Source organism: Zonotrichia albicollis, chromosome 10 (genome assembly GCF_047830755.1).
Source record: "Zonotrichia albicollis isolate bZonAlb1 chromosome 10, bZonAlb1.hap1, whole genome shotgun sequence".
NCBI classification, from domain to species: domain Eukaryota; kingdom Metazoa; phylum Chordata; class Aves; order Passeriformes; family Passerellidae; genus Zonotrichia; species Zonotrichia albicollis.
The window spans coordinates 425033-437276 of record NC_133828.1 but is presented as its reverse complement, the minus strand read 5'-3'; the positions used below and the strand labels follow the sequence as shown (position 1 = coordinate 437276).

Below are 12244 nucleotides of genomic sequence, written 5' to 3'. Positions count from 1 at the left end.
AGATGTATACTGGTGTGCATAACGATGCATTTTTGTTTCTTGACATATGGGAATTTGAGGATAAAGGTTGAGTCACTTTAACGGAGAATGTGTTTTTATCTTTTCCTTTTTTATTCTCAAATTTCAGAGCAGAAAATTCCTGAGGAAGACTACATAATTTTGGTAGATGGTTTAAATGATGCTGAATTTCATAAACCTGATTATGGTGACACAATTTCTTCATTTATCACAAGTATAATCTATAAGTTTCCTCCCTGGCTGAAGCTCATTGTGACTGTAAGAACTAATTTCCAGGTAAAAACACCTTTTAATGCTTTTCTTACTCTCAAAGACCAAATGATCACAGCTGCATTATTATGAAAAATACTGGGTTTAGAGGAACTCAAAGTCTCTTGAACTTTTTCTTCCTTCCTTCGTTACATGTTTATTTGCAGCAAACAGATGCAATATTGGAGGCCTTTTCCATTGTGAATCACTTTATTACAGCTGTCGGTAGAGTTGCTAATATAAGAAATGAAGAAATTTCAGTCTGCTCCCTTGTACTTCAGGAGTGCAGTGTTAAGGTGCAGCTGTGCTTCAGTACAGTCTCCAAGAGTTTATTTCTTCTGTGCCTTCTTACCACTAGCACTCAGAGTGTGTGGCTGCAGAGTTTTTTTCTCAACTTAAGTTTTGGGTTTAAAAAGGGATTTATGTAGCAGAGACTATTCCCTCTCCGGAGACTGGAGAAGCGCGTCTTTGCTTAAAACATCTCACTAGTCTGAAAGTGCAATGTTTTGAAACCCATTTAATTACATAAAGTGGAATAGTTCCTTTTTGTGTTGTGAAGGTCGGGAGATGTTTGCTAAACCTTTTTAATATAGGACTCTATGTAAGAAGTTTCTTACATAGAAGTTGCAGAAGTTAGAACTTAAGTTAGAAGTTGCAGAAGTGTTTCTATTAAATAAAGGTCTTTTGGATCTTCATTTACATAAACATAAAATATTCTGTAACAGAAGCATGAAAGTGTGTTCAGGTGAACCTGCTGAAATGTCTGTGCTGTGCTTGGTACTTGCACCTTCAGGCACAAGGGGCTGGGGATGCGTGCACAGCACCTTTCTGGTACACTCTTACTGGAAGGTGAAATGATAAGGGGAGTCTTCTCTCTCTTGTCTTTTGTGATACTTGTCAATAAAACATTCCTGCCTAATAGATCATTCCTTTTGCCTCCCTCTTTCCCTGGCCTGTCTTAGGGTCTGGTAACTGTTTTCCATTGCCTTGACTTTGAAGTGGTCATTTTTCATCCCTTTCAATTGTTGAGTTTGGTCAGTGAAATATTTGAGACCTTCCTATGAAAAATGATAAAATGTAAAAGTACTGCTCTACCTCTTTTGAGGAGGCAATATTTGCAAAACCATCTCAGGGTTACTGAATTCCTTTTTAATCTGGTACTCACTACGGAAGGGAAATGTAGCAGAGATGCATCGTTGAGTTCTCAATGCTGGAATACTCTAATGTCTTTGATTTGCCTTTTTTTTTTCTATTTTTCCCCCCTCTCTCCCTCACAGGAAGTAATAAATTCACTGCCATTTATTGCAATATCCTTGGATAATTTTCCAGACAACAAAGGAATTCACGATGATTTGAATGCTTATATTCAGTACAGAATTAATAACAGTCAGGAAATTATAAACAACATGTCTTTAAATGGAAAAGCTGATGCAGCTACAATTGGGAAAGTGAGTAACCACCTGATCATGAGAAGCCTGGGATCTTATCTCTATTTGAAACTCACTCTGGATCTTTTCCAAAAAGGTCATTTAGTAATCAAAAGTGCAAGCTACAAGGTTGTTCCTGTGTCTCTGTCAGAGCTGTACTTACTGCAGTGCAATATGAAGTTCATTACCAACTCTGCTTTTGAGCGAGCTCAGCCCATATTGAATGTGGCATTGGCATCCCTGCATCCCATGACAGATGACCAGATTTTCCAGGCTATTAATGCAGGACAAATAAACAGTGAACAACAGTGGGAAGACTTCAGCCAGAGGATGGAAGCCCTTTCGTGTTTTCTGATCAAAAGACGTGACAAAACACGCATGTTCTGCCACCCTTCCTTCAGGGAATGGCTTGTCTGGAGAGCAGAAGGTGAAAATACTGACTTCTTATGTGAGCCAAGGTAAATTAAAAAAGGAAAGAGAGTGATGTTAAATTACAAGCGCACCTTATGTTTTCCAAAATGAAATCTTTTGTATATTTAGAGGTAATGTGACTTAAGATTCAAAGTTTACAATGCATAATTGACTCTGTGGAAGTCAGAAGTTTGCATCTGACTTTGCTACCTTCATGGAGAAATTATAGTGCTGTATTGTTATTAACACAGCAAAATTGTTTATAATCCTGTGCAGGAGCACCTTGTTTATGTAATGTAGAATGCAGAAATAGAAGGAACAGATCATTTGTGCTTTTTTAAACATAAAAATAATGAGACATTTTGTGCTGTAATTATATCCTGCTGGCATTGTTCTAGTTTGTTCTGTAACTTTGAGAGCCAGAGGTGGTTGAGTTGGAGACAGTGGCTGTTACTGTTTGTCATGTTCTCACAGCTGGCTCCCCTTTTTTCCTTTTTTATCATGTTGCTTGGGGTTTTCAGCTTTTGCGTTTTACAAAAGAATAAATAATGCTGACATGTAAAATTATTAACAGCCCAAGACTTGTCTGAGCTTTCAAGTGTCTGTAACAGAACCAGTTCTGTAGGTGGGACTGGGGGCTTGCAGCCTTGTGGACCCCTGGTCTCCCCAGCAGCAGTGGGAGCTGCCTGGGCCCAGGTAAAGCTTCTGATGGTGGAAAGTTCTGTTCAGAAATGTCTGAAGATGGGGTGAGAAGTCACTTCCCACAACTTCCCCCCTCAGATGAAGAGTCCAGCTAACATATGGCTAATTGCCCAGTTGTATGTGTAGTCTGATTAACAAACAGTATGTGCTAACCTTCTTTGCTCAGGGTTGTGCTGCTCTACTGTTTCCTAGAACATTGACCACCACTAACACAGGTGCAGAATTACTAAATACATGTTTTCGCTCAAATTTCACAAGCATTCAGATCTTGTGCTTCTAAAAGGATTGGCTTCTTTCTGACATGCCTGCAGTTCCTGGCTCTGAGAATGCAAAAGGGAGCAGTATGTAAATAAACTACTTCACAGCTGGCACAAGGCCCCCTGTGAGGGGACAGCACAGAAATAAATACCAGGAGTGTTTCATCTTCAAAATTTGCTGTTTTTCATTTTGCGTTACTTTGTTATGGAAAGAATTTTGTTTAGATATGATGGTATGTTTCAATAGTCTGACAATGTTGAACTGTTATAACAGGCATAAAGATATGCATTTATGGAAATACAATTATAAAAGTGGTTCTCTCTTAATCCCTTTTATTAGGAATGGACATGCTCTACTGGCTTTCATGTTTTCTCGACAGGAGGGAAAGTTAAACCGCCAACAAACCATGGAACTTGGCCATCATATACTTAAAGCTCATATTTTCAAGGTAAAGCTTGCAGCTTAGTAGGCTTTATGACCTCTTCATATGAATGGATTGTAGAGGTTCTCCTCTGACTTGCTTGAATAATTTGTTGGGAGCTTATGCAAAATATTTGGTAGTGCTATCAATCCAGATTTTTTTTCTTTTGATCCTGAGTTGTAGATTAAAATAGGATTTCTAATTCTACAGAGAGATTTCCTGTTTCTCATTTCTGTTAGGGTCTCAGTAAAAGGACCGGAATTTCTTCCAGTCATCTCCAAGCCTTGTGGATTGGTTATAGTACTGATGGACTGTCTACAGCCCTGGGTTCTCTAAGAAACATCTACACACCCAACGTGAAGGTAAGAACAATCAGCAGGGCTGTACAGCCAGTGCTTTGTCTGGCCCTGGGCAGGGGAATGCTGAAGTCAGTGTAACCCTTGAGCAGAAAAGCACCTGGATCTGAACTCTTTTGTGACAAGCAATCTGAGCAAAACATTATTTTGTTTAAATTAAATTTTAGGTGAGTCGGCTGCTGATTTTGGCAGGAGCAAATGTGAATTACAGAACTGAAGTACTGAATAATGCTCCAGTGCTGTGTGTTCAGTCACACCTTGGGCATGAAGAAGTGGTCACTCTTTTACTCGAGTTTGGAGCTGCTATTGATGGAACTTCAGAAAACGGGATGACAGCCCTTAGTTACGCAGCTGCTGCAGGTCACATGAGCATCGTGTCACTGCTGTGCAGAAAAGGTGCAAAGGTAAGCTGGTGCACAAAGATTGCCAAGCCTGCAGCTAGAAGAGTCATACAAAGGCCTAAAAAAGCTGTTGCTGATTACTTAAGTGTATAATTATCAGGCAGAGGCCTGTGGGGTGAGTCCAGACTTCTGTGAAGCATTTTGCACATGCCACTGGTCACAACCCTCTGGCAGGGCTGTTCAGCCAGTTTTGGGTGCCCTGAGCTCACTGTGCACTTTCAGGACCTGTTGTCCTCAGCTTGTCAGTGACTGTTGCCAAGAGAGTGTTGGGGCCCTCTGAAGTCAAGGTCAGGGGCATCCCCTGCTCTCCTTACCCACCCTTTGGTCCCTCAGAGCTGCTGGCTGCCCAGCAGGCTGAGCACAGTCTCCCTTTGGCAAGCCCATGCTGACTGCTCCTGCTCACCTTGTCCTTGCTGTGTTTGGCAGTGCTCTCCGGGTTTAGTTTTTTCACACCTTCCCAGCTGCTCAGGTGAGGCTGTTGGGCCTGTAATTCCCCAGATGTTCCCCCTTGTCCTGAAAGTCAGGAGTGAGGGCTGCTCTCTCATAGTGCCCTGAAGCGTCTCCTCTCCACAGCCTTTCACTGCATCTTTTAACCTCTGGTGATGCTTTTCCCCCTTCAGGCCGACCTCGCAGACAAGAAGGGCCAGTGTGCTTTGGTGCACAGTGCACTGAGAGGGCACTGTGGAATCCTGGAGTTCTTGCTGGGCCTGGTTTGGGTGGCTCCCTCCCAAGAGCAGGATGCGCTGAGGAAGCGCCAGGCGCTGCATCAGGCTCTCACAGCAGCTGCCAGCATGGGGCACTGCCAGGTGGGTTGGAAATACAGGTCCTCCCAGATCTGCTGGAAATTGTCAGAACTGTACAACAGTGCTTGCAGCTGTTTTTAAAAGAGGCTTGGAAAGAATAGTTGAATATTCTGATATTTATTGTGGTATATACTAGCAGCTGGTTTAAATGCTCTAGCTGAGTATCTGATAATTCAGTTTGCTTCAGGGTTTGTTTATATGTAATTTTCTGTCTACTTTGTCCTCCCTGTCCTTGGAAGTAGTCCTAAATCTCTTGTGGTGGTGATGACTTTCTGTGTCACTGATTCACCCAAGTATGTTTCTACTTCAGGTTGATTTTTTTCTTCCAGTTTTTCATTGCATGTAATCGCACAGGCTTCAGTTTTTAGCTTGATGCACATGCCAACTTACAGACTTCAGCTCAGTGTCACTTTAGACAGAAATTTGGGAAGGAACACTAAAAATAAATGTGTGTGTTAAAATAAACACATAAGAAGTACTAAAAATGCTTCAGCTATTTAGGTAATACAAGTATGTCTTCTGTTCATTGGGAAAATAAACTGTAAAATTTTACTTGGTAGAAAAGTAATGGGTAAGTAAAGATATGAATAAAGATCAACTATGCAGGAGGACTTAGTTTTGTAGTGAGTGCCAAAATGGAAACAAAATCTCTTCAATAACGCTGTTTTAATATTTACTTCTTTTAAATCTAGTTTTAAGTTGCTATAAGATAGAGTCTGATCTTTGAAGTTGTTTAGATGATCCAAATATAGAAATATCTATGTGAAGTTAATTTATTATATGGTATATGAGCCATTGCTCTCTTACAATATAAACTTTAGGATTCTGAGCTGTGGTTAACTTGGATGAATGCATCATTCCTTTACTCCCATGAAAGTTCTTGTTTGCTGTCCACTGATTAAATGAAAGCAGTCAACTCCTGAATATCAACAAAAGAGATCACATTAATCATAAATACATACCTGAAAAATGTCCATCTTTTTCTATTTTAAGACATTAAGAAGCTGTATTCTTAGCTGAAAAGAAGATCTGTGTGTTTCATAAATTTTAATAAATTATGTCCTAGCATTTTGAATCTTAGGATTTTCCATACATTGTATACAACAGTTTTCAGACAGCCTGAAAACACACAGATCCTTTCTCCTTTCCTGCCTTTGTTTTTTCCTGCAGCATCCCAAACTTTGTTAGTATGATTCTCCTCCCTCACCTGTTGACTGCAGCCTCAGTGACCATGTGCCCCATTCAAAAATCTATTTAAAACAGTCTTGAGAAAAAGTTTTCATTTAATCATCTTCTAGCGGGTGGTTTCAAAACACAGATTTCCTTAATATTGTAGAAACACGGCAAAACTTAATTTAAAGCTTATTTCAGCTTTAAAAATTACCATTTATTGACATGTGCTTAGACCATTCTGGGAAGAAATTTAGAAAAACAGGTAACCTATAAGCAATGTGGAAGGAAAAACCTAGGTATCACCATTTTACAAAATGTATGCAAATATTCTCATTTTTGCTCTCTTGTTTTAGATGATCTGGAGTTTCCTTACTGAACTGGGAGGCTTTATTTTTGCCATTGTTTATTTTGATTATTCTGTTCTATATATGCCACATGGGAACTAATTAAATCATAGTCATGCCAAACAACAAATTCACAGAAGAGCACTGGGTTTTTTTAAAATTGTTTTCAATAACATTCACTTGTCTTAAAGTTGTTCTAAAGTCCTACTGAATTTGTTTTGAGTAATACTGATTTTCTTTTCTATTGATTATATGCATTGAGAGAGAAGCACTCTCACTTGTTTTATATATTTTTCTCCCTTGTGTCATATGAGTGACAGCTGATGCTCTTGTGGCTCACCCATCTCTGCTCAATGCTTTGGCAGGTGGTTCATTACATCTTGACAGTTGAAAAAGACCATGACATGGACATCAATGACACTGATGCCTTGTGGGGAGAAACAGGTATTTCCCTTCTTGTGTGGTTCATAATTAGCCTTGCCAATTTAAGAATAAGGAGTTTTTAATCTTACTTTTGGTGGGGCTTCAATACAAACAACAAAATTTAAATTTCAAATTCTGTTTAAAACACAATATGAGCAAAATAGAAGAAGGGGGAAAATTATAATGGGGAAAGTATTTTCTTTTTTTGTTCTTTTTAGCTTTCAGTAAGTGTCACAGTGAAAAGCTGAAAGGATGGGGATTCAGTAACACTGACATGTTGTGCATGTGTGCCAAGGCCAAGTGAGGCAGGATGCTGATGCCGATGCTCTCTCTAGCCCTGACAGCTGCTGCGGGACGAGGGAAGCTGGAGGTGTGCCGCCTGCTGCTCGGGCACGGCGCGGCCGTGAGCAGCCCCAGCCGGAGAGGCGCGGCCCCGCTGCTCTGCGCCGTCCGCCACGGCCACTGCCAGGTCTGGCTGCTCTGGGACCCTCGGGGAGGTGGCCCCTCATTCCCCCCGTCTCTGGTTGTGACCATAATTAGTGCCAGTTTGCTAATACATGTCTGCATCTGCTTCAGAGGGATGTGCTCAGAAGCTTCACTTCCAAACCCTTTGTCTCCCTGGAAATAACTTAAAAAGCACATTGGCATCACAACAGTCTTAGTTACAATATACCTGAAAAATAATGTGAGTTTAAAATATTTTATTTCCTAGACCAAGATCAGAGGTGATTTCAGGCCTTCTGTACTGCTGCTGTGCAGAGAGAGAACAACCTTGGATTCAGAAGCCTTCCTCATGCTGGCCTCTCCTGTCAGGAGAAGGCCTTGAACTGCAGTCAGGGCTTGAGCTACATAGAACGTCTCAGTGGTTGCCATAAATACCACCTTAGTCTTCTTTGTTCAAAGTTCATGGTATTATGGCTGAAATCTCAATCTGCCAGCTTAATAAAATCCTAGAGTTGGTAAAATTGGAAAAGCCCTCCAAGACCATCGAGGCCAGTTGCTCCCCAGGACTGCCCAGCAGCCCAGTAGCCCCTGTCCTGAACTGTTACGCCCACATGGCTTTTAAATCCCTTCAGGGATGAGGCAGGTGGGAATTCCACCCCTGCCCCTGTGCCAGGGCTGGACAGCACTTTCTAAGAAATTCCCCTAATATCCAATCTAAACCCCCTCTGGTGCATGGAATGTATTTTTAAATTGATATTTTCTGTTTCAGATCGCTAAACTTCTAGTGGAACATGGGGCTGATGTGAATTTAAGTGATAAGCAAGGCCGGACACCACTGATGGTGGCTTCTTGTGAAGGACATCTGAGCACTGTGGAATTTCTCCTTTCTGAAGGTAGAAAATAAATAGCAGATTACAGCTGCACCAGGGATTGCATCTGGGTGAGTTAAGGAATTTTTCCATTTAAACAGAGAATCTTCATAACAAAGTTCACATTAATTTTACAGGTGCAACTGTTTCATCTCTGGACAAGGAAGGACTGACAGCTCTGAGCTGGGCATGTCTGAAAGGCCACAAGGAAGTAGTTCGGTATTTAGTAGAGAAAGGTGCAGCAACTGATCAGACAGACAAAAATGGACGAACGCCCCTAGACTTGGCAGCTTTTTATGGGGATGCTGATATTGTAAGTATAACAAAACATAACATTCGAGAAAAAGTTAAAAAAATTTAGGATTTACAAAAAATATTGCCTACCAAAATAGGAAATTTGGGGAAGTAACCAAGAGGGTTACACTGCTCTCATCTTGACTGCATTGAAAATGTTTGCTAGCATTTTCTAGATAGACAGAAGCCCAGAATTACACTGCAAACCCACAGAGGTCCCTTCTCAGGGTCCTGATCAGTTGATGCCTTTGTAGATGAAATACCCCAAGAAGAGGTGTAAGAAGAGGAAGGGCACACTCAGGTCTGTGTGTGCTGTGGACAGATCCAAGAGGTCAGCAAGGAACTAGAACAGCACACGCAGCTCCCACACTCACTCACATCTGTGTTTCTGCAGCTTGCATACACAAGGTCTGTTTCAGCTGCTGCTGTGGCATGTAACTCACTATAGCATGTTGTCCCATTCAGCCTTTGTCTGAATTAACTTGAAATTGTAAGTCCTCAGGTTCCATAGTAGCTTTGGTAGTTTTCAGACATTGTGTTTTTGCCTGTGACACTGGTACTGGAGGCTCTGCTGGAGAGTGAGGGGTGTCCCTGGATTTGCTGTAGGTCACTGTCCTGGAGCAGAGCCAGCTCCCATTTCCCTGCCTGGCGCGGTCCCTTCAGTGGGTCTGTGCTCAGTGCTGGCCAGGCTGGGACAGGGACAGCACCAGTAAAGAGGTCCTTGTGCAGGCCCATGGCTGTGGGTCATGGGGCTTGTCCATGGGCAGGACTGTTGGTGCCTCTTCCCTTACAAGATCACTGCTGGTGGCACTTGAGCAAGTAATAGTCATGGGAAAGAACTGCTGCTTCCCTCCAGCCTGCCTGTGCTGTGGTGCCTTTGGTGGGCTTTAGATGGCTGTGCTCTACTCAGCAGCATATGCTCAGTGTGTTTCAAAGAAAATTACATGGTACCTTAAATATTTCCGTGGTCTGCCTCTCATACCAGAAGCCATGTTACAAAGCATGTTTCATTTCTTCTCCCAGGTGCAGTATTTGGTGGAGAAAGGAGCAATGATTGAGCACGTGGACCACAGTGGCATGAGGCCACTGGACAGAGCGATTGGCTGCCGCAACACCTCAGTTGTGGTCATGCTGCTGAGAAAGGGAGCCAAGCTGGGTTAGTGAAACTGCCCTGCACCATGGCAAACAACTGGGTTCTGCTCTGCCAGAATTAGTTATTTCTGTAAAGTAGATTAAATAAAGCACCAGGTTTTTGCAGGCTGTCTGGTTTGCAGGTGCCCGCCTAAGATACACAATCTCCTTTAAAGGCAGACACACAGGACACCCTGTAGAAGTGAGGAAACGCAAGGACTTTTATTCTGCTCCTTCTTTGATGTGTGCTGATGGTGAGGTCTGGAGGAGTCACTGTATATGGTTACTCTGCCTTAATATATTGCCTTAAGACAAGAAAATGGTGATTGTGCTATTACTGACACATAATTGTGGCACTATTAATGATTTAGATTAGGAATTTTACTTTTAAATAACGTTTTTCTAATAAACGATAAACTATGTATTTTTGCAAAGGGTAGGGCAAAGAAATGTAAATTATGTATTGCCAGTAGGCAAGTATATGATGCAGTTGTTTTTGTGATAATTACTGAATATTTAGTACATTTGAATCACTATTTCATATTATTTGGGTAGTAAATATGATCAAATACAGGTTCTTACTTAGGCCTGAATTTAATTGTGACTTCTATACATTCCTTCACAGGGGTGAAATGTATCAGGCCATCTAATACCTGGCTGCTGTCCCGGTTGTGGCATAGATGCATTTTAAATGTGTACACTGTAATTATGATGATCATAGTAATACTGGTTCCATGTAGGTGGAATATATGCTGAAGTAGGACCAGGCTTTCTACTGTGGTAGACAGTAGGAACACACTTTCGTCACAGAGCCTTAAATTTTAACTTGCAGGAAATGCAGCGTGGGCAATGGCCACCTCCAAACCCGATATTCTCCTGATTCTTCTGCAGAAGCTGATGGAAGAAGGAAATACACTCTATAAAGTAGGTGGATTTTTCTTTTTTTCTGGCAGCAGAACATTGGACTTCTGCCTGAAGATAGACTGAATGCCTTTATGCCTCCTTTTCAGTTATATAATCTAACATATTACTAATCTGTTTAAAACAGAGTAGTAATATATCAGATTATATGATTTTTTTCTGGTAGTAGTAGTAGTGCAAATATTTTCCTTGTGAAATACCATTAAACATTTGAGTTCAGAAAGGGATAAAAACTCTGATTATCATGCAGGCTCTCCCTATGCTTTTTTGAAGAGTAGTTCACACTGTGTATATTTATTAAAAAATCTCTGTGTTTTCTACTCGAAGGGCATCTCTTGGTAGATGTCAAATATAAATATGCTTTTTGAACAGTATTGCAATATTGGACATTTGTGAAAAACCTCTTGTTCCCTAAAATTTGCAGAAAGGCAAGATGAGGGAAGCAGCACAGCGCTATCAGTATGCATTGAGGAAATTCCCAAGGGAAGGGTTTGGTGAGGAAATGAAAGCCTTCACTGAGCTGAGAGTTTCATTATACCTGAACTTGTCACGATGTCGCCGCAAAACAAATGTAAGCTCTTGCTGTTAGTCTGCTGCCTCTCTAGCATTGGGAATCTGAGACTTATATCCTACTGCATTGCTTTGTTGTATGTGGACTTCTGTCTGTACTATTTTAGAATCCTTTTCACTGTATCTTGATCTTGGGCTTTTTCATGTCAATAAATGGGTGGCTTATAAGATGAGGGCATGTTGTCATGGGGGATCTGGTACTGCTGGTCTTACATCATGCAGTTATTGTGGAATAATGAACTGCTGGATCTTTGCAGTACTTTTAAAAGACTGAATGCAAAACACTGCTACCTTTGTTATCAACCAGCAGAGCCAGGTGCCGTGGCTGTGCCCATGTGAGCAAATACCTGCCCTTGCAGCCTGGGGCTGGCTGCGCTCCTGGAGCCGTGACCCGCAGCCGGCAGCTTGCTGTGGCTGGCGCTGTGTAAGGGTGTGTTTGATTCCTTTGTTAGGATTTTGGAATGGCTGAAGAGTTTGCTACCAAAGCCTTGGACCTGAAGCCTAAGTGTTACGAGGCCTATTATGCCAGAGCGAGAGCCAAGAGGAACAGCAGGTACTGCAGAGATTTTTTTTTTCACTTGCCATTTTTAACAACTTGTTCTTTTCTGCTAGTTGCATTTCAAATTTGCAAAGAAAAAATTATTTTTTAGTGCACTTTACATCTGTACTGGGTCTCTCTTATCAGATAAAGCCAACCACATCCAAATAGTGATACTGAATACTCTGTAATACTTATGAGACAGTCCAGAAAGTAACAAATTCATATGAAGAGGGATTATTTTAAATGTAACAGTGAATAGGTCTGCTGCTCCACATGACTCAGCAGAATGTGACCAGCAGTGTGCCACCCAATTCCAGCACTTTATTATTTATTGCCAAGCTTACAGTTTATTACTGGCTGCTTTGATAGGAAATAATATGATGAATCATCAGCAGTTGAAGACAAAAATAAGGGGAGAGAGGAGGAACTATCTCTTTAGGTTGAAAGAATAACAAACTATAGTGGTGTAGCTGAAGTACAGGCAGAGG

The 12244-nt window shown here is 41.4% G+C and overlaps 1 protein-coding gene across 5 annotated transcripts in view; it reads left to right on the top strand.

The window, feature by feature from the left end:
- Positions 1-12244, top strand: part of TANC1 (tetratricopeptide repeat, ankyrin repeat and coiled-coil containing 1) — a 52561-nt gene that overhangs the window by 37388 nt on the left and 2929 nt on the right. For all 5 annotated transcript variants that reach the window (XM_074547723.1, XM_074547720.1, XM_074547719.1 and 2 more), the window contains 14 exons: positions 128-294; positions 1545-2152; positions 3405-3513; positions 3726-3848; positions 4010-4246; positions 4864-5049; positions 6929-7007; positions 7322-7455; positions 8200-8323; positions 8437-8612; positions 9617-9749; positions 10557-10648; positions 11070-11216; positions 11668-11768. In XM_074547723.1, coding sequence (XP_074403824.1) covers positions 128-294; positions 1545-2152; positions 3405-3513; positions 3726-3848; positions 4010-4246; positions 4864-5049; positions 6929-7007; positions 7322-7455; positions 8200-8323; positions 8437-8612; positions 9617-9749; positions 10557-10648; positions 11070-11216; positions 11668-11768 — 2416 coding nt within the window. The remainder of the gene's footprint in view (positions 1-127; positions 295-1544; positions 2153-3404; positions 3514-3725; positions 3849-4009; positions 4247-4863; positions 5050-6928; positions 7008-7321; positions 7456-8199; positions 8324-8436; positions 8613-9616; positions 9750-10556; positions 10649-11069; positions 11217-11667; positions 11769-12244) is intronic.